Source organism: Nycticebus coucang, chromosome 17 (genome assembly GCF_027406575.1).
Source record: "Nycticebus coucang isolate mNycCou1 chromosome 17, mNycCou1.pri, whole genome shotgun sequence".
Taxonomy (NCBI): domain Eukaryota; kingdom Metazoa; phylum Chordata; class Mammalia; order Primates; family Lorisidae; genus Nycticebus; species Nycticebus coucang.
Window position 1 is genome coordinate 58,945,566 of NC_069796.1, and position 22,999 is coordinate 58,968,564.

General features: G+C 39.7%; 1 protein-coding gene and 1 pseudogene across 4 annotated transcripts in view; one reads left to right on the plus strand and one right to left on the minus strand.

Annotated features, from left to right (window-relative positions):
* The window catches only part of HAVCR1 (hepatitis A virus cellular receptor 1), a 34,029-nt gene extending 22,196 nt beyond the window's left edge, over positions 1-11,833 (minus strand). For 2 of the 4 annotated variants that reach the window (XM_053567401.1, XM_053567398.1), the window contains exons 1-3: positions 11,668-11,833; positions 5,267-5,452; positions 2,876-3,217 (exon numbers count right to left, since the gene is read on the minus strand). In XM_053567401.1, coding sequence (XP_053423376.1) covers positions 2,876-3,217; positions 5,267-5,312 — 388 coding nt within the window. In that variant the 5' untranslated portion in view covers positions 5,313-5,452; positions 11,668-11,833. Of the gene's footprint in view, positions 1-2,875; positions 3,218-5,266; positions 5,453-6,316; positions 6,355-11,667 lie in introns of those variants that run through there. The other 2 variants (XM_053567399.1, XM_053567400.1) reach the window with 2 other exon arrangements.
* Positions 11,834-19,510: 7,677 nt separating this feature from the next.
* Positions 19,511-19,608, plus strand: LOC128569383 (uncharacterized; annotated as a pseudogene).
* Positions 19,609-22,999: the final 3,391 nt, after the last annotated feature.

A 22,999-nucleotide genomic window follows, 5' to 3' on the forward strand; every position in this document is an offset into this window, starting at 1 on the left:
TTACAAAATTAGTCAGTGTGACAATTATGGCCCTGGAGTATAGTTTGCTTCCCCTGATGTAATATTATGCTCAGAGGCTTGAACATAATCCAATCTCCTCCCACCACAATTTAAAAAGGCCGGATGTGGTGGCTCACACCTGTAATCCTAGCACTCTGGGACGCTAAGGCAGGTGGATTGCCTGAGCTCACGGTTCAAGACCAGCCTAAGTAAGAGCGAGACCCCATCTCTAAAAATAACTAGGTGTTGTGGTGGGTGTCTGTAGTCCCAGCTACTCGAGAGGCTGAGGCAAGAGAATCACTTGAGCCCAAGAGTTTGTCTGTGAGCTATGACGTAACAGCACTCTACAGAGGATGACAAAGTGACATTCTGTCACAAAAAAAAGAAAATGTAATCTAGGCCAGACTCCTGGCTCAGCCTGTAATCCCAACACTTTAGGAGGCCCAGGTGGGAGGATTGCTTGAGATCGGGAGTTCAAAACCAGCCTGAACAAGAGATCCCCACCTCTACCAAAAATAGAAAAATAGTGGCACATCCATGCCGATAGTCCCAACTACTGGGGAGTCTGAGGAAGCTGAGTTAGGAGGATCATTTGAGCCCCAAAGTTTGAGGTTATAACGAGCTATGATGATACCACTGTACACCTGGAGCAACAAAGTGACACTGTGTCTCAAAAAATAATAAATACAATGCACATTAAAAAATGAAATGAAGGGCGGCGCCTGTGGCTCAGTGAGTAAGGCACCGGCCCCATATGCCAAGGGTGGTGGGTTCAAGCCCAGCCCCGGCCAAACTGCAACAAAAAAATAGCCGGGCGTTGTGGTGGGCGCCTGTAGTCCCAGCTGCTCGGGAGGCTGAGGCAAGAGAATCGCCTAAGCCCAAGAGTTAGAGGTTGCTGTGAGCTGTGTGATGCCACGGCACTCTACCGAGGGTGATAAAGTGAGACTCTGTCTCTACAAAAAAAAAAAAAAAAAAAATGAAATGAAATGAAATGAAATAAAATGTAAATCTAGAGAGAAAAAAGCAAGCCTCCAAAAAATTTGGTTAAAAGTGGGAACAATAAAAAGAAGGAAACCTAATCAGCCCACGAAACTTTTCTTCCTCAGGACTACTTTCCCTAAGAAGCAGAGAAACTATAAGGGCAAGAAGCACCGATGAGAGAAGCCCTGGGAGCTGTGAGTAAGCCTGTGAAAAGTACAAGAAAACTTAAACAAGGTCTTGATTATCAAGAGATGTGACAAAGAGTCACTTTGGCTCAGTTATAGGCCCATTTTCCAATAGGACCTAACACTGGCTTTGTAAATATCCACCTATTAAGAATTTCTTTAAACTCTATAAAAATCTACAGAATTTAAAGAAATATGAAATTCTATGTATTATAAATCTCCTACTAATTTCTTTCGGTGCCACTTTTTAAAATCCAGCCAGGTTAATAATATGAAAACTCTAAGAAAGTTGCAATCATACACCTATTGCCTCTCCTGCACAAGCGGCCTCCTCACGTCTGTCCACAGCACACTAACTCCACTGCCAGTTTTCCTTGCCTCCCAGGCAGTTTCACCAGAGTCAGCTGTTTTCTCCATCAGAATTGATTTGCTCATCCTTGAAGAAAAACAAGCCAAGTTCAAAAGCTAAGAGATTGCAAAATAAGGTTCTTCTTAATTGAAAAAAAAAAAAATAGAAACACATCTTATTAAGGCCACAGGTATTGGGTTTAATTATCAATGTAAAACCTCCATAGAATGAAATTTGTTAAGAAAGAGCACCAGAAATCAGGAAATCCTCAAGAACCTACTTCTTTCCACAGATGCTAAGGAAAACTAGGTTGCCCACATCAAGATCGGAAAATGTGCAATGTTCCAAATCCAGATATTTGGATTTCATGAACTTCTTAAAAACCACTGCCAATGGCTATTGAAAGGCAAGTATCTTCACATAAGGTCATTTTAATTTAAAAAAAAAAAAGGAAATTTGTGATATGATATGGGGCATGCTTCAAAAAACCCAAATTTTGTCAGTGAGAAGTGGTGGAACTACATGTTTATATAATACATTGTTAACAAGATTGAGCTGACAATTATTAAAGCTGGGTGATGTATCTATACAGCAGTATCTTATATTACCTGATTTTTGTGTTTGATCTCCATTATAGTTTTAAAATGTTAAAAGTGGACATTTTTAATATTCCTCTGAGGCATAATCTCAGAGAAAAAGGGCAGTTCTTTAAGTCAAATCTATCATTCAGCTTGATAAAATATTCACTAGATTTCAGTAGGAAACAATGAATGTTATTTCATGGACCAACTAGCCCATTTGAAGTATAGTCAGCCTGCCATATCTGTGGATTCTACGTCTATGGATTCAATGAACTTCACATGGAAAATACTTGAAGAAAAATAATGGATATTTGCATCTGTACTGAACAAGTTCAGATATTTTCTTGTAATCCTTCTCTAAACTATACAGCATAACAACTATTTGTATAACATGAACATTCTATTAAGTGTTATAAGTAATCTTGAAATGATTTAATTAAAAGTATATGCAGAGGTTATATGCACCTTCTATGCTACCTCATCTAAGGGACTTGAGCATCTGTGGATCTTGGTATCCTCAGGGTCCCCTGGAACCCACTTGCCCACAGATACCAAGGGACTGCACTGCTCTGGGAGATAGTTTGCTGATCTAGCCTAGGGCCTTGAATCAAGGTTGGTAGAACAAGACAAATGAAAGTTTTTCTATTGCCCAAGAGCAAGAGTATATTGGAAAATAGGAGGAAGGAACTTCCTTTTTCCCTATAAAAGGAAAAAGAGAAAATTACTTCCAAACACAGTTAACATGCATGAAATATCAAAGGAAAAAAAGGCAAGCTTACCTGGTTTCATCTCCAACGATAGAACAAGTTTCATGTCATTGAACCACCCCCTGTGCTCAACACGGCAACAATACAAGCCACTGTCGGCCTCTGTGGCATTCTCTATAGTCAAAGAGACATTCCCTTTCAAAAGGTACCCTCTTAGCGTATAACGTTCATGCTTCTGAAAGGTAACACGGGACCCATCAGTCCATACAATTTCATCTGCGCATTTAAATACAGGACATTCTCCTCGGCCCCAGCACATGGATGTGATGTCCCCACCAGACACTGCATAGGAGCAAGGTAGTGTGGCAGGCTGACCCACCACTCCACTCACTTGTACAGTAGAAACTACACCATCTGCGAGGAAAAGAGAAGAGAAACTGAGAATGAGACATTGATATGCTCTTTAAAAACTTCCTTTACTTTCTTGTTTATTTTTAGTTATTCTTTGTTTTATAAAGTGTGACTTTATAGCTTAAATTTTAGATTTTAATTTATAAACACTTTTCTGTTTTAGCATATTTTCATCAATATCATCATTTAACAGATACACTTGTGGATAAAACAGTATGTTATCCTGTATAATGTTCAAGATATTTCTCGGCTTTATTGCAGTAAATAACTTTGCAAAGTCTTTCTGTTTAAGGTTTTCTGCATTTAGTTTTTCTATAAGGACATAATTCTAAGAAAGAAATTGCCAGGATAAAGGGCAGGAAATTTTTCACTTATTTCATGAATATAGGAGCAAATTGCTCTCCAAAAGATTCAAACCAAATGGCATTCTAGTGATGCATGAGTTTCTCCCTGTGTTGGCCAGGTTACCTGCTTGTTATTTATTTTTAAAAAGATAAGACGTGCATGTGGGTTTAAAAATTAAAGAATCCCAAAGAGCATGTAGTGAAAAGTCTCCCTCCCAAACCAGTACCCCCATCTCCTCTCCCAGATACACTGTTTTCAGTAGAAATACATTGTGCTTTTTAAATTCTATTTCATTGAAATTTCAAATTTTTCATTTTCATAATAATTTTAAAACTGCTGTTACAAATGAAATCACCTTCTCACTAATCTTCCCCACTACCACAAAAAAAGTGGAGATAATGTGTTTTAAAGCATTGTTGGCTTGAAGGCAGAAGTGTAATAAACTCTTCAGAAGTCAAATTTTAGGCCGAGCACAATGGCTCATGCCTGTAATCCTCACACTCTGGGAGGCCAAGGAGGGTGGATTACTTAAGCTCAGGAGTTTGAGACCAGCCTAAGCCAGAGCAAGACTCCATCTTTACTAAAAATAGAAAAACTGAAGCAAGAGGATGACTTAAGCCCAATAGTTTGAGGTTGCTGTGAGCTATGATGCTATGGCACTCTACACAGGGTGACAGACTGAGAGTCTGTCTCAACAAAAAAGAAAAAAAAAAAGAAGAAGTCAATTTTAGAAAATGGGTGTATAATACCTCCAGGAAGAGCTGAGGCATATCATGGGCCTTAGGAACAGTCCACAAAAAGACTAAGCAAGGGTCCCTTCTCATAAGCCGATAGCCCAGCAGCTGAGCAAGGCCCACTTACCCAGGTGAAACCATAGAGAATCGTTAAGTACTAAAAAATAAAAACTTAATTGTGCCACTTTAAAAAAACAAAAACTATTTTCTGGGGAAGTAGCATAAAAATCCTGCTGCCAGATGAGTTCTAGGTGGCCCTTAAAAGAAATCTGAGATTCCCTAACTACTCATATCTAGGACTAGGCTATGAGTTTGGGAAGTGCTCTCGGAAAAGATGCTCATTGTAACATAAAGAGTATAATGCATGCCGTGATAATCAGATTACAGAAGCGTGTAATAATGAACTTTCCCCTGTAATACCACCCTCCAGAGATTAGTTTTTAAAATCTAGAATACGACTATTCCAAACTTTTGTCCTATCTCACAGAATGTCTTGAATTAAAATATTTATTTTAAGACAAAGTAATTGAACCTGGTTTTTTAAAAATACATCAAAAAGGACAGAGTCATACAACGAAGGGCTATCTCTCCCTTCTCCCGCTAAGGCTCACTTCCTCTTCCCGTCCTCCCCCGGTAACTGTAGTGACTCTTAGTGGTACACTCCTGCCTGTGCATACACATCTACACACCTCTTCTTTGTGTAAACACAAATGGTAGCATGTGACACCCTCTTCTGCATCTCCAGGAAGAGCTGAGGCATATCATGGTTCACTTTGCCAGGGATTTTGTCATTCACAGCAGTTAAGCAATGTCTAGGATAAAATTTCATCCTAGTTCTTTGCTCACTAATGAACTCATAACCATCTAAAAATGTTCAAAGAACATCTATCTTTCTCTACTCCCCCCCACCTACTATCCTTCTACTCCCCCAGCCTCTGAGCTTCTCAGCCCCTCAGCCCATCTACTCACTTACCTGTTAGAAGTAGTATGAGGTTTAAGATGACCAGTCGAGAATGCATTTTGGGGTCAGCCTGAAGGAAAATGAGCAGACAGACTGATTGGTTTTTCCCCTCATCAGGTGTTATATAAATAAGTCTCAATTCTCAGCTCGCTACTTCTCTTTTCCTCTCTACTGGGTGAATCACATGAGCCTGCTGTGCTGAAGACAGAAGAAGACCACACACAATGACTCCAGGGTTCATCAAAGTCTTCAGAAACAACCTCTTATTTCCCGCCTCTTCCCCACACATAGCCTCCAAACTGACCCCTGGTCCTGACACAGGAGATAAGGAAGCAGACAAAGAAAAGAAACAGAAGACAGAGAAAGGGAATGGTATGGCCCAAAGAACACACCAGAGCAAAGACCAGGCCTCCAATGCCAGAGATGCACTTGCTGAAAGTAACGAGGCCCTGCTGTGGTGGACACAGGGCTCAGTGCTCAGAGTGATTAGCCCCTATGGCTAACAGTTTTATTGCTAACTTTGAGATCAGCTAGAGGAACTGAGAAAGAGCGTGAACTACCGTGTCTAACCATTCATGCTACAGGACACTCTGACTCATACCACATCTTCCTGAGGAATGTCAAAAGAATGCTGCAAGGAGCAGAAGACTGGACCAGAGTTGGCTTCAGAGCCAACCTCTGCCATTCACAAAGCTGGGTAACTGACCCCTCCAAGCTTTGACTTTCTCATTTGTAAAATAGTACTAAAAACATTTGCTCTGTCTCCCTCACGGGATTGGTATCATGGGCAAAGGGGCTGTACAGGAAGAACCCCCAAACCTAAACTTATAACATGCACTAGTAACACTAGCTAAGATTTTTGGAGAATTTATTACATAGCAGGCTTTGTGCTAAGAATCTACATGCATTTAATCCTGAGGCAGGCGCCATTTATGTAGGAGGAAGCTGAGTCCTGGGGAGGTTAAACTGAGCTTAGATTACAGGGTTTGGGCTTTGACATTTGCTCTTAATCATTAAACTGTAAGAATATGAGTAAGCCTGCCTAGTACCTCATTAACTCACCTCTGGTCCAAAGATTCAGTAACTTCCTCTGGGGGGGGAATGGGGCTCTCTCTCTGGCCTCCTTATAGTCCATGACAGGCTTCATGGAGAGGTGGAAGGTCCTGGCTTACTGTGCTCCCCGACCCCACACTGCTAAGATGTGGGCACCCCCAACTCCAACAGCCTCAGCACTTGGAAGAGTCCTGAAGCCTGATGCCCCCATCTGATGGCCCCAAGTCTGTATTTGGCCTGCAGAAGTTTTGTATGGCAGTGTTTGAAAATTCATTTCTTAATAGACAAAATTTTAGAATCCACATGTAGCTCAGCTTTTTGACTTTTTGTGAAATAAAAAGAGATGGCAACACAGCCCATTCCACTCTGTTCCTTTTGAGTTCTTCAGCCTCTCAGCTCACCTGGGGGACTCCAGTGACATGAACAGGCCTTGGTGGGAAAGGGACTCTTTCCACAGACCTTCCTCCACCTTCTTGAATGAGAGCTCCTTCCTGTCACTAAGCCTTCACACAGGATGTCCACCAACTACTCACTAAAATTATAAAATCAGTGTTGGGTTATGATCTTTAATAGCCCTTGCAGCTTTGCCCAACTGTTCTTCACACTCTTGAATTAAATGGTATAACGATAGGAGTTTTACCAAGAAACAAACATGTCGAGGTACTTGCTATATTGTTTTATTTTCTGCCTTTATATACTTGAAGGGGACACTACTGATTCCATCTCAGAAACCAAAGGTGAGGGGACAAATGCTCAAATGGTTCATCCAGAAATTAAATCATGCCTTATTTACTTGGGAGACAAAATAGTTTATGACTAGTTTTATTATACTCACACGAGGCCAAGCCCAGTCAATGATAAAGGCTTTTTAAACTTAATTCAGTTCTATTAGTTATTACTAATATATTGAGGCTAATGAGGCATGACTCAATATACCAAGAATATAAAAAAATCCAGGATCATGTAATCAGGCTGAGACACAGTTAAATAAGCAACTAACTAATACGATCAGGCAGAATGAGATAACTAGTAAATATCTAATTCGACCAAAACACTCCCCCAATTACAACTCTCCCATAGCTCTTGCAGGAAAAAAAAAAAGCAAAAGGTGTAGTACTAGCGCTCTGGAGACTGAGGCAGGAGAATGGCTTGAGGTTAAGAGTTTGAGATCAGCCTAAGCAAGTGATACTCCTTCTCTTCTAAAATAGAAAATTAGTCAGGCATGGTGGCTCACACCTGTAGTCCCAGCTACTCAGGAGGTTGAGGCAGGAGGATCGTTTGAGCCAGGGAGTTTTCAGGTTGCTATGAGGTAGGCTGACGCCTGGACCCTCTAGCCCAGGCAACAGAATAAGTAAAAAAAAGTAAAAAGATTCCAACTCCTTAGATTTATAAAACCCCAGTGATCTGGCCCCGACCTACCTCCAACTATTTTAATTCTCTATGCAGAACTATTATCTTATTTCCCTGTGATATATTTACACACTAGAGCAAAGTACATGTATGTGATGTACATAATACTTGTCCAATAGAAACTTATCTGATGATAGTTAGAGTTATTCTATATGGGCTCTGTGCAGTACAACAGCCTCTAGCCACATAGGACTATCTGAGCATTTGCAATGCTGCTGGTATCACTGTGGGATTTTTAATTTTTTAATTTAATTTGATTTTAATTAAGATTTAAATTGCTACACATGGCTACCTAGTTGGACTGAATGCAACTCTAGTTTACCATAAACTCCTTTAAAGTCATTTAAGCATTGATTGAATAGATAAATAGAAGCATAAAGGCATTTTACTGGGTACAGGAAGAAATCCATTTAAAAAGTGCCTTGTGTAAGGTTAACAGTTGGAGGAGAGCGGGTGGGGGACGACGGGGAGGTGGTCTGTGTTGAGGAAGTGATGAGCAAGAGCCTGGAGAGGGATACAGACCCAGGGCTCTGAGATGCTAAATAATTGTACAATCCCATAGGACTGGATTGCTAACCCAAGCCCATTTTCCATGAGACCCCACTGTGGCCAAAAGCACCCCAAACAATATAGCACAATATACATTTTTTTAAATTTGAGCTATATGACTTTCATGGATCACCATTCTTTAGATAAGTTCGTGTGTGTGCACGTCGTCTCCCTCTGTAACCCAGGCTACAGAGCAACGGTGTTATTATAGCTCACTGCAGCCTCAAACTCCTGGGCTCAATCGATCCTCCTGCCTCAGCCTCCCAAAATGCAAGAACTACAGGCATGAGCCACCAGCCAGGGCATGAATTACTACTCTTTAGTGTCACCTTTGGGCCCCTGTGAGATACACTCCAGTTGCAGGGTCAGACCCAATGAGGTGACAATACTTGGACACAAAACCTGAACTTCCAGCGGTTTACTAGTGAGCTTCATCTGTGTAAACCAAGATTGACATATAGTGAATTCCAACTATGAATTAATTCACCATTTTTTCCTGAAGCTATCACTTCCTTGCCATCTCCACTGCACACCTGACCACCAGCTCCACCCTCCTACAAAATAGTTTGCCCATCACACTTCCCATGCTTTCTCCAGCAGGGGTCCTCAAACTTTTTAAACAGGGGGCCAGTACACTGTCCTTCAGACTGTTGGAGGGCCGGACTATAGTTTTAAAAAAAAAACTATGAAAAATTCCTAAGCACACTGCACATATCTTACTTTGAAGTAAAAAAAAAAAAAAAAAGAAGGGAACAAATACAATCACACGGCCTCATGTGGCCCATGGGCCATAGTTTGAGGACCCCTGCCTAGAGCAAGGTGTCCTTTGCCTTCCTCCACAGCGAGGGCTCACCAAAATCAAGCCCACTCCATAGTCCTTGTCAGTCCTTCTCATTGCCCCCACTGCCTCTCAGGCCTCTGTGTGTAATCCAGACTTCTGCTCCTCCCTCCTGAACTGTCACCTTTCCTCCGACTCACCCCTGCTTGTCCTGTCCACCCTAAGCTACTTGTTCTCCTTCACTTAGTACTGATTTAAAAAAAATATATATGATGCTCATAATATTTTGGAAACCACAGAGATATAAAAATTATAAGGTACTCATGCTTAACATTAAAAATATATAATAGCAAAAATGTATTCATTTTATAAATATTTATTATTTGCAATATATTAAACACAATCCCATTCATTTGTAATTTATCAATGAAACAAAGACTTCTGGCTTCATGCAGCTTACATTTAACTAGAATATACATACACAATTTTTTTCAAGTAACAAAAATGTAATATGTAATGCATATTACAAGTGTGTGCCAATGGAGAAAAAGGAAAAGAATACACAGAGCAAGGTAAAGAAGTTTGGGGGTGCAGGGCTGGGAAGGGGCTGTGTTGCAATTTTTAATAAGGTTTGAGTAGAGTGTCTACTCAGTTCACTGAGAAGGGGATACCTGGGCTCAGACACAGAACAAGGGACTTGCCAAGCCGGAAGGAGTTTTGCACCGGGAGAGACAGGAAGAGCTCTCAGGCAGGAGGGTGCCTGATGTGCTCCAGAGCAGGGGCAGAGACCAGCAAGACTGGATCAGTATGAGGGCCAGAGAGCACGGAGGAGCCAGGGGACAGGGGAAATGTGTGGGGATACAGGCGTTGACTGCAAGTGAGAGGAAGTGACTGCAGGGCTGTGGGTTGACAGATCTGTCTTCTTTTGAGATGGGCCACTTCTACTGCCAGGCTGAGCAGAGAGACCTGTCAGCAAACTATTCAGAAGGAAAGGGGTAGCAGTGAGCAGGCAGCACGCAGGCTCTCCATGTTTGGAAGGTGGAGCAAATGGAGTTTTCTACAGGATGTGCGAGGAGGAGGAGGAGAAGCCTAAAGATGGCTCCACGGGACCTGGGGCGGAGCAAGTGCAAGGACCCGAGGTCCCTCCAGACAGTGAGAGCTCCACGTGCTACAGGAAATAGTCTGGGTTTTGACTAAAGATGAGATCTGTCATAGGACTGAGAAACCTGGAGCTTATTAGTGATATTAGTATTTTATATTTTAGTAAGAAATTTGCAAGGAAAAAGAAAATAAAGAGATAATTCAAAACTGAGAATGCTTTCAAGGAGTTTCGCAAAAAGGAGAACAAAAAATGGAGAGAAGTTGAAGTGTAAGGTCAAGAGAAAGTTTATTGTTTAAGTGGTAAAAGCTACAGCCTCGTTGCCTGGTCTGAAGAGGATCAAAGGGAGGAAAAAAATTGGTTGAAGAAAGGGAAAGCTTGCTGGAGCAATGGAGGCGTGGGATCCAGTGCCGTATTAGTTGTGGCTTAGACACAACCAGGGACATCACGTCTGTGTACCTGCTGGGTGAGTATGTGTGCCTACGGGAAGCCCGGGGCTGATTGCTCCTTCAGTAAAGTAGGAAACTCAGTTAAAAGCTGACGATGAAGGTGAGGAAGAGGTTTGGGAGATTTGAAAGCTTTAGGAGGGAAAACGGACCAGGGACTGATGCATGACTATCTGGCAGCGTGTGGGGGATCATGAAAACGAGACCAAGTCTAAGAGGCTGATATTGTTCTCCGCCCAGGTGGAGAGAATCCACATCAGCAGATAACATTTTAATCTTCTTAGATATATTTCTCTAAATATCTGTTCTACCTTAAAAACATTCAATGGCTTCCCAATGCCTTCAAGGCAAAGTCCAGAGACTAACAAAAGCTCCCTTCCTTCCCAGGCTGGCCACACTCTTCCACGCTAAGCCTCACAAAATTCCAACCAAACTAAGCCATTTATACCCATTGGCCTTGGACAGCTCAGTAATTCCTAACACAGAGGAGACTACTACAAAACCTTCAAAAGACAGAAGCTTTCCTGGTGGTCTAGTGGCTGAAAAAATACAAATAAATAAAATTCAGAAGGTGATACTAGGCTTTTAATGAACATTATATATTACATGGGTTATTTTTTATAAATGTCTTTACTTCACTAATCATAAAACTGCTAATTTAGCCATGCCCTTGACACACTTACTCCCATTTCCCTATTATTATAAAATACCCATCTTTTAGATAAATCCAGGTCCAGCCAAAGCATGTATTGAACCTAAAGTCACCATTTCAAGCCAACCTAAAGAAATACAGGTTAACACAAAAACACCATACTATTTTCTGCAGTTTATTTTTTTCCTCCCTTTCATTTTTCACCCTGAACTTACCCAGAAAAAAACTGAGATAATTCAGGTTAATATCAATGATTCCATTTAAATGAGATTCTATCTCCCAAGAAATTCAAAGAACTCTATTTTATATAAATTTCCCATAATTTCTATCAGCTCATTTATCATTGTCCTTATATCCCATTTAATACTGAGAAAGTCCAAGCAGCAAAGTCCTGGTTTTCTTTTCAACCCAGAAGACTGTACTTACCACCTCATTAAGAGGAAGTTTTCCAGCTTCTCCTTTACCAGGGCTTCCTTCCCTCTCCGGGTCTGTCTGTGCCTCTGTCTCCAAAGGCTTTTATATATAAAGACAACTTTCTCCCAGAATTCCTTTCTTTATTTCCTTGCCACACCTTTACATAAGAATGCTGGGAAGTAGGTTTGAAAATTTCTGCAGCCAGCCAATCTTTTCACTAGATTTGATCCACTTACTAACTTATGGGCAGTTGTTAGTGGGCTAGAAGAGTGCTTGTTCTCTACTGAGCTATTTTTAAAGATTCAGCAAAGATCTTGACTTTAAGTCAGGCTCCAGGGCTAAAAAGTCATACAGACTTGAAGACGGTTAAAGCAATCGGATAAAAGTGTCTGGGGTTAACTTCATCAGTTTATAGATGAATAAAGTGATATCCGAAAAAAGAAGTTAAGTGTGGGACCCATAGAAGTCACTGGGAGCAGAGGCAGAAGTGAAAGCCAGGTTTAACTACCCTTTATCTGCTGTCCTTGCTGCACAGCAAACATGATTTCAATAAATACTGCGTACCCTGTGCTCAGAACAGAAAACTCCAAGCAAATAACACAAATCTATAGTCTTTGCCCTTGAAAGAAAAGGAAAACAAGTTGTCATCTTTAAAAACTGAAGTAGAACCATGCTGTAACCCAGTATAATTTATATACATTTTTCAGATATTAATAATGCATCAATTGAGACTGCCAGCCTTTTCTTTTCTATTTAAAAATATCTGTATTACAGGGGTACAAATGTTTTTGGTTATAGGTATCAATTTTGTTTTGTTTCATTTTGTTTTTTTTTTGTTTAAGACAGAGCCTCACTCTGTTGTCTGGGATAGAGTGCCATGGCATCATAGTTCACAACAACCTCAGACTCTTGGGCTCAAGTGATCCTATTGCCTCAGCCACCCAAGCAGCTGGGACTACAAGCACCTGCCACAATGCCCAGCTATTTTCAGAGACGGAGTCTCACTCTTGCTCAAGCTGGTCTCAAGCTCCTGAGCTCAAGTTATTCATTTGCCTACACCTCCCAGAGTGCTAGCCATCGCACCCGGCACCCACAAATGTCTTTTTGATAAAATTACTTCTTTTCCTTTGGATAAATACCCACTAGTGGGATTGCTAGATCAAATAGTAGGTCTACTTTTAGTTCATTGATTATCCATAGAATTTGTACTAATTCATAGTCCTACAAACGGTGCATAAGCATTCCTTTCTCTCTGTATCCACCCCAGCACCTATTGTTTTTGGACTTTTTAATAAAAGCCATTCTAACTGGGGTAAGGTGATATCTTATTCTGGTTTTAATTTTTATTTCCCTGTTTATTAGTGATGTTGAAAATTCTTTCATATGTTTAATTGGCCATTTGTCTATCCTCTTTGAAGAGCTTTTATTCATGTCTTTTGTTCTACTTTTTAATGGAGTATTTAAAGGGTTTTTGAAGTTAAGCTTATAAACACAAACAATGTGATTTAATTATAATCACCCTCATATTAATCAAAAATTTAAAAAAAAAGAACAAAAAGGATTTTAGGAAACTGGAGTGACCAAGTTCTGTTCACAAAACTAGAGGACACCCCTCTGTGTAAAGCCGCGTATTTCCTTAAGGAATTGTGAGATGATGAGGCCTTCTCAACCCCAGAACCAAAACAATGTACAGCGCCTGCTTAAAGACCTTGAAGACAACAGCACAGATTCGTACTGGGATTAAAACTTTCTCTTTTAACTCATGTACCCTGCTGCGCTAGCATCATGTGAATGGAGACACTTCCTCCACATTCACTTTCGGGAAGTTAGGTGGGTCAAAAAGATTCAGTAGCATTCAGCTTTTACCAGAAAGGATTAGGGAGGGGTTTTGTTTGTTTGTCTGTTTTGAGACAGAGTCTCACTATGTTGCCCTCAGTAGAGTGCTGTAGTGTCACAGCTCACAGCAACCTCAAACTCTTGGGCTTAGGCAATTCTCTTGCATCAGCCTCCTGAGTAGCTGGGACTATAGGCACCCGCCACAATGCATAGTGGCTCATGCCTCTAATCCTAGCACTCTGGGAGACTGAGCAGGAGGGTTTGCTTGAGCTCAGGAGTTCGAGATCAGCCTGAGCAAGAGCAAGACCTTGTCTCTACTAAAAAATAGAAAAATATTAACCAGGTTATGGTATTTCTCTGTAGTCCCAGCTACTCAGCAGGCTGAGACAGGAGGATTACTTGACACCAGGCATTTGAGGTTGCTGTGCAGTAAACTGATGCTATGGCACCCTAGCCTGGGCAACAGAGTGAGACTCTATCTCAAAAAAAATAATTAATTTTAAAAATGTCAATGTTTTATTGGGACACTCTAACAGGAAAATATTTCCAAGAAATATTAAATTAAAAAAAAAGGGCCAAGAGCAATGGCTCATGTCTATAATCTTACACTCTGTAATGGCTGAAGCGGGTGGATTGCTTGAGCTCAGGAGTTCAAGACCAGCTTGAGCAAGACCCTGTCTCTAATACATAGCCAGGCAGTGTGGTGACACCTGTAGTCCCAGTTACTTGGGAGGCTAAGGCAAGAGGATCGCTTGAGCCTAACAAGTTTGAGGCTGCTGTGAGCTACAATGCCATGACCCTCTACCAAGGATAATTGAGTAAAATTCTGTTGTGTGAATTTTATTTTATTTTTTTGAGACAATCTATTTCATAGGAACCCATTTTGCAAAAACACCACAATGCAATGACAACATACGTACATCTTTAAGCATATGTGTCTATCTGGAAAAGTCATGGGAAAGAACCCACCAAACTATTCAATGTATCCTATTTGGTAGAGGAGCAGGCTGACATAAAAGGGACTTTCAGGTTGAGGTATTACATTTATGCATCATTTGAATATCTTACAACAAGAATGTTGCACTATAATGCTCATATAATGTATATAAAAGTTTTAACAAAAAAAGTCCTAAAACTGCATTCTTACAAAAATGGTGATGCTTTCATATTCACATGACACACTATATTTTTAAAATCTAATTACAATCATCTTTTTCTTTATCCCAGGAAGACAGAAAAGAAAGCAATATGAACATCACCAAGCATCTAGAAGGTGGAAGATTATGAAATAAGTCTTTAATAAATACCCAAGTGCTATACTACGAAGCACATGTTCTTCCACAAAGTAAAAAAATACTTCAGGTGATTACCATTGACCCTTGAACAACATAGCTTTGAACTGCATGGGTCCACTTATATGCAAATTTTTAAATAAAAGTTACACTGAGCATGCCTGTCTCTCCTACCTCCCCTGAGACCTCATCCACTTCTTCCACCTCTCCCACCGCTGAGACAAGACCAAATTCTCCTCTTCCCCCTCCTCAGCCTCCTCCATGTGAAGATGACAAGGGTGGAGACCTTAATGGTGGGTGATCCGCTTCCACTTAATAAATAGTAAATATATTTTCTCTTCCTTATGATTTCTTGGTAACATTTTCTTTTCTCTAGCTTACTTTATTGTAAGAGTGTAGTATGGAGGCCCAGCACAGTGACTCATGCTTGTCACTCTGAGATGCTAAAGTAGGCGGATTGCTTACACCTGGGTTGCCCTGAGCTCTGATTATAGCACTCCACTCCAGCCCAGGAGACAGAGTGGGACTCTGTCTCAACAAAAAAAAAAGAAAAGGAATACAGTATATAATACATATAACATGCAAAATACCTACTAATCAACTACTTACATTATGAATAAGGCTTCTATTAACTATTTGTGTTATAAATAAGGCTTCTGGTCCACAAGGCTATTTTACCAATTAAGTTGAGTCAAAAGCTCTACATGCATTTGCAACTGAATGAGGGGTGGGTAGCCCCAACGCCTGCATTGTTCAAAGGTCAATTATGTATATTTATTTAGGGAACCACTGTTAGAATTTAAGTTACCTGCTTCACTTCACGCATTTGCCAATTAATAGTTATTGAACACCTGCTTTGTGCCAGGCTATTCCTATTCTATGAGACTCACTTGGAAAATTTTACAGAGTTAAGTTAAGCAAGTAATAAAGCTAAGAATTGGTATTTCCAGAAAAAATAAAATAAAGACGTCACCAGAAAACCCTTTCCTAGATTATTCAGAATCTATATACAGGTCTATATGCAGGTCTGCTATGTCCCTTGCCTTTTATTGTAACCATTTGTTTGTACATTCTAACTTTCTTGATGAAAAAACTATGAAACTATGTTTGTGGCACCTGTCCCAGCTTGAGTTTGCAATTTAGCAAGCTTATGTTCATCCATTCACTTCTTTAGTACCCACTACAAATAGTGTACTAGGGCCCTGGGGTGGAACATAAAAGACAGTGTTTATTTTCTAGTTGAGTTCGGGGAAACAAATGAAAAAAATGTGAACAAATGAGAGAATTTCAAGTTAGGATAAACTATACAGGAAATAAACTGAATTAGAGACAGGAGATAGTTACTTTAGATGGGGTGGTCAAGGAAAGCTCTTAGATGAAATTTAAACTGGGAACTGAAAGATGAGAAAAGGTGGAATAAGAAGCTGTTTCTTGGCTAGAAGGAAGAAATGAAGGGAGGGAGGAAGGCAGGGAGGAAAAGATGAACGTGTGAAAAAAAAACTGATTAAAAAGAAAATGTTGTTTAAGAGTCAAGGACCTAGGTTTTCTTGCTTTGTTGCTTTTTACTCAAATTGGTTCTTATGTCAAAAAAATTTTTTAGCATTTTTTTTATTAAATCATAGCTGTGTACATTAATGTAATCATGGGGTACAATGTGCTGGTTTTATATGCCATTTGAAATATTTTCAGCAAACTGATTAACATAGCTTTCGCCTCATTTTCTTAATTATTGTGTAGACATTTATATTCTACACTTAGTAAATGTAACATGTACCCTTGTAAAATGCACCGTAGGTGTGCTCCCACCAATTACCCTCCCTCCACTCTTAAGTCAAATTTTTAAAAGCAAAACCAAATTATTTTTAGTGAAAGGAACATGCTGGATTAAAAAATTGGTTTTCTAAAATGATCACTTTGAAAACAGTACACATTTAGCTATGCAGTTATTGGCAATTTATTTACAATATATATTATTGTTTCATAGTCATAATACTTCCACCAGGATCATACCCTTTGACACAGCAATTCCATATCTAGAACTCCATGCCTTGAAAACACTAATGCAGGGCGGTGCCTGTGGCTCAGTCGGTAAGGCGCCGGCCCCATATACCGAGGGTGGCGGGTTCAAACCCGGCCCCGGCTGAACTGCAACCAAAAAATAGCCGGGCGTTGTGGCGGGCGCCTGTAGTCCCAGCTACTCGGGAGGCTGAGGCAGGAGAATGGCTTAAGCCCAGGAGTTGGAGGTTGCTGTGAGCCGTATGATGCCATGGCACTCTACCAAGGGTCATAAAGTGAAACTCTGTCTCTACAAAAAAAAAAAAAGAAAGAAAAAGAAAACACTAATGCACATTTTTTTGTATAATAGATGTTCTTTACAGCCTTATTTGAAATAGAAAAATAATCTAAATATCTATATAGAGAAATGGCTTAATAGAATACACATCTTTTTTTTATTTAATACTACATAGTTATCTCAATAAAGGGTATTCTCTCAAGTATTCTGACATGGACCTATGGCCTTTTATAAAGAGTCAAAAAAAAATTAACCTACAATCTGTATCTGTTTGTGTGTTGAGAGAGACAGAGAGAATAGAGAATAGTTTGGAACTGCTGTCTAATACTGTAGCCACTAGCTACATGTGGCTATTAAGCACTTAAAATGTGGCAGAGTGTGGAATGAGTCTGTGAAAGGGCGTGAGGGGTGAGGAATTACTTAATGGGTACAATGTACATTATTCAAGTGATTAATACCCTAAAAGCTTTGACTTCACCACTACACAGATATATCCATGTACTAAACCACACTTGTTACCCCATACATTTAGACAAATAAAAACAAAACAATTGAGATGTGCTATAAGTGTAAAATATAAACTGATTCTTAAGACTTACAGTGAAAAAAAGAAGTGTAAATTCTTTCACTAATGATTTTTATATTTATTTCATGTTGAAAAGACAATTGTTTAGATTCTTTATGGAATTAAATAATATATTCTTTTGTAATTAATATTAAATCATAGCTGTGTACATTAATGCGATCATGGGGCGCCATACACTGGTTTTATAGACCATTTGACATATTTTCATCACACTGGTTAACATAGCCTTACTGGCATTTTCTTAGTTATTGTGTTAAGACATTTATATTCCACATTTACTAAGTTTCACATGTACCCTTGTAAGATGCACCGCAGGTATAATCCCACCAATCACCCTCCCTCTGCCCACCTCCCCCTCGCTCCCCTCCCTCTCCCCCTTCCCCATATTCTTAGGTTATAACTGGGTTATAGCTTTCATATGAAAGCCATAAATTAGTTTCATAGTAGGGCTGAGTAGATTGGATACTTTTTCTTCCATTCTTGAGATACTTTACTAAGAAGAATATGTTCCAGCTCCATCCATGTAAACATGAAAGAGGTAAAGTCTCTATCTTTCTTTAAGTCTGCATAATTCTTAAAGTTAATTTGACCTGTTTCTGTTTTTTGAATGTGGCTAGTTGAAAATTCAAAATTACGCATACATCTCTCACTGTATTTGTATTGGACAGCGCTGGTCTAGAAGGATAAATAAAGAAATAAAAAACACTGTTTACTCCTGGGGAGCTGGTTGGATGGAGAAGACAGAGAATGGGCAATTCTAGCTTCCACTTAAACTCTTCTGCATTTTTCTAAAAGTGTTTAATTTTAAATTTTCAAAACCAACAGTAGGAATCCAAGTAAATTCTGCATTTTCTTAATAGTCCTGCGCAAGGGTAATTTCTCGGTTTTGACAAGCATACCATGGCCATGCTAGTTGCTGACACTAAAGGAGATGGTGAGTGCAAGAACTCTCTGTGCTATTGTTGCAATATCGCTGTCAACCTCAAAGCATTTAAAATTACAAAGCTAAAATGATAATAAAGGGAATAAGCAATCCACTAAGATGTGTGTCTTCCACATAAATAGATTCTTACACAGAGCCCATCATACTGTAAGGCAACTATCAGGTTGGCTGTCTCACCCAGAGCTTTTCTTGCGAACGCATTTGTTTGAAATAAGGCAGCAGCAGCTAGAATAACCAAACATCATATTTCTTATTTTTTACCTAAATTTCTATCAGTTCAGATAACTCTTTCCTCTCACAATGATTAAAAATGTTTAACTGCTGCTTATGGGATAGGACTTTTGTACAGTAGAGTAGAAGGGATGTTGGAAAAAGTAATAAAACATGCAGGGAGCTTCGCTGAGGCCTGGGCAGCTGGAAGATTTTACAGCCCGCTCACTGTAGTCTCCTGACTTCAACCCTCGGATTTATCAATACCAAGGTCAAGAGATGTTCACTAATCTCTAGTAGTGAACTTTGAGATGAAGAAATGAACCTAGCAGCCATAAAAAAAGATGGCAATCTAGGACCTTTTGTAACAACCTGGATGGATTTGGAGAGCATTCTCCTAAGCCAAGTATCTCAAGAATGGAAAAACAAAAATCACACATACTCAATACTAGTTGATCAACACCTATGTGCTCATACAGAAGCAAAAGCCAATGCAATTCAAGAAGGAGGAAGGGGGAGAAGGACGTGGATCAATTCCCATGGAACGGACACATTGCACGGACATACTGCACACGTTCTGGGACAAGGACACATCTGTAACTCTGATGTTATCCACACAAAAAGTAAACTATGTAACCAAAATGTATGTACCTCCATCCAAAATCTGAAATTAAAAAAAAAAAAAGAAAGAAATAGTGCTTTTCTTTGACAGCACATATGCTAAAATTGAAGAAGATTAGCATGGCCCCTGTGTAAGGATGACACGCAAATTCGTGAAGCATTCCATATTTAAAAGAAAAAAAAAACAAATGAACCCAGAAACCTATATTATTAGGAGAAAAAGGTGTGAAACAGCCTTACAAATATTCATACAATTGGTACCTTTTATTTACCTGCTTTCCAAACAAGTGCTGCTGGCTATCGAACTCCTCAGTTCTGGCTTTTTCAGAATCAAAAAATAAAAGCAAGAGACGTCTTTGAAGCAGTAAACACAAAGTTTGCCAAAGTGGAAGTTCCCTCTGAAACGGGGTTAAGAGTGGGCAGAAGTCTCAGTGGACGGTGGTACTGGGTTCTCTCTGAGTTTCTAATCAGAAAGCGATAGCACTCTCCGAAAGCGACAGGAGTGGGCACCCGTCTCAGAGGACAGTGGCACTGGAGTACATCCCTGTGCCGCCCTCTTTTCTCTTGTCCAGTCTCTCCTCCTTCCTGACCTGGTCTGTTATCTCTTCTTTTATTTTTCCTTGGACAACGCGGATGTTGTTTCCTCTCTGCTATCAGGAAGGGAGTTTTTCACTTTATGTGGTTAGGCCGAGATATGTCTTGGGGTAGGGAGGGGAAAGGGGGACAACTGTAATGTACAATGTGTCCTGTGTTGTTCCCGTTATGTTTTTCGTGATAGTTGTAGTTACTTTTAACTTGTTATTGTTACAAGATACTCTTACTCTGGCTTGGCGCCTGTAGCACAATGGTTACAGTGCCAGCCACATACACCAAGACTGGCAGGTTCGAACCTGGCCTGGGCCAGCTAAACAACAATAACAACTGCAAAAAAAACAGCCAGGTGTTGTGGCGGGCGCCTGTAGTCCCAGCTACTCGGGAGGCTGAGGCAAGAGAATCGTTTAAGCCCAAGAGTTTGAGGTTGCTGTGAGCTGTGACGCCACAGTACTCTACCCAGGGCGACATAGTGAGACTCATAAAGATACTCTTACTCAGTACCTCGTTCTTTAATGTTGCTTGCTTGCTTCCCTGTTTTCTCTGCTTACATCTCACTTTCCTTTCGCTAACATTCTGTGACGCTTACAACCACCCTGCAGTGTGTTTTCTTACTCAGTTTCCCATTTGTTTACACAGCCCGCTCTGTACTTCCTTTGCTCACGATTCACTTTTCTACTATGCTAACATAATAACTAAATTCGGTGTGCAATTGAGCAGTAAATGGATAATACAATGGAAAACAGATTGGATATAAATAGATTTGAATATCTCAGAGCTGACCAAAAGAAGATAAACACTGAACTGGAGTATAAAATGTTTCTATTTTACATGAACAAGGTTTAAAACAAATGAAAAAGTACAAATATAAAATATAGAAATTACAAAGTAATTTAACTTAACATGAAGTAGATTGTAAGTATAGAACATAAGGTTATAATAAAGTATTTCCCAAAGGTGACTTACCCACAAAGCAATTATTAATACTGTATTAAAATAATGTGCACATTTAAACAGATGTCCCACCATCACTACCACACATGAATAGCTCAAATAACCTTTAAAAAAAACAACATACTTCTCTCTTTGGAAAAAGAGTCATGCCATAAGCAGAAGAAATTAGAACAAGAATTTACAAAAGAGATTCACTCTGTATGAGAGTGACCTGGAATAACCTTCATCATTGCAGTCTATGTGGCTGGGAAAAAGATGGAACTAGAAGCCTGAAACTAACATTTCTGACTCATACTGCTCCCTTGCACAGGTTTTCCCCTGAAAATTGATTGAAATCCAAACCTGTCTCAAGCATGAGAACCCCAAATCCAACAGGTCAGTTGTCCCTCGCCTTTTCCCTATTTCCCAAGTCCCAGAAAAGGGTAATAGAAAATCTTTCAAACGACTACTCTTGGGCATTTCCACTTATCTCCAGAAGCATCCAGACTTTCTAACTGTAATCTTGTGACAAAATTATGTTCACTTCTAATTTTGTAAATCAATAAATAATCACTAGGAGTAAGCACGGGGACCATTTGAAATTAAACATTTATTTTGAGATGGTGGAAATGTTTTATATCTTGCTTGGGGTAGTATTTACATAGGTATATACATTTGTCAAACTCAAAATGTATGCTTACCATGAATGCATTTTACTGTATGTAAATTACATCTGTTTAAAAAAATCAATAAGCTAAGCTGGGTGCAGTGGCTCATGCCTGTAATCCTAGCACTCTGGGAGGCCGAGGTTGGGGGACTGCCTGAGCTCAGGAGTTCAATACCAGCCCGAGCAAGAGTGAGACACCATCCCTAAAACTAGCTGGGCATTGTGGCAGGCACCTGCTGTTCCCAGCTACTCAGGAAGCTGAGGCAAGAGGATCTCAGGAGCCCAAGAATTTCAGATTTCCGTGAGTTATTATGCTATAGCACTCTACCAAGGGCAACAAAGTGAGACTCTGTCTCAAAAAAAAAAAAAAAAAATCAATAAGCTAGTTCCATAAATATATTCTCATGATATTTAACAAAAGGGTGAAAAAATAACTTATGTTCATCCAAACTGACTTGATGTTATCTGAATCAATTAGTGAAAAATTGACCTGCTTGGAATTTCTGTCTCAGGAATTCTAAATCTAGAAAAGTGATAGATAAAACATGATAAGACTTTACTTTTTTCAGAAGATCAGGGATTCTCTTTCTTTTCTGAGCCTATGCACTCTGTGTTGGCAGCTTTGAAAGAAAAATCATAAGGCATTTCTAAGAGCAAACCACTCATTTAATCTTACGGTATTGTTTTTAATTCTCTAAGTTATCACTTGCCATGACTTGGGCCCTTTATAGTAACTCCCCTATACTTTGTTTTCCTGCGCCCTTTTCCCTAGTCCAAATGCTTGATGTAAAGTGGATCCCATCCACCCACTCTACACCCTGGTTCCAATCCTGGCTGATAGGTACAACTGTACTGCTGACTTTGACCTTGACCTTGTGAATTTAACCTACCAAGTCTTTCTGTGATGAGGAGGGTAGGTAGAAAAACATTGCTGTAGTGCTTACATTTAATTTTTTGTATTAAAAAAGAAAATAGAGAAAATAATTTAAACTATAGCAGAAGCACGTGAAAGGAAAAACTGAAAGTCTTTCTCTACTAATTGTCTCTATGGGATAACCAAATTAATTTAGGTATATTCTTGCATGTTTTTTTGGACAGAAAAATAATTCTCTCCCATTATATATACTAATATAATTTTTTGTCTTTTGACTTAACAATATAGCACTCTGTTCTAACAAGTAATATTAACTGCATGAGAGCAAGGATTATGACTGCCTCATTCACTGCTATATTTCTGGAGACTAGAACAGTGTCTGGCACAAAGCAGGTGCCAGTAACTGTTCACTGAATGAATAAATGGACATAAATCCTCCTTCCTGTCAGATCAACTAGACATTTCACTGGATCACAAATGTGTCTATTTTGTCCCCTT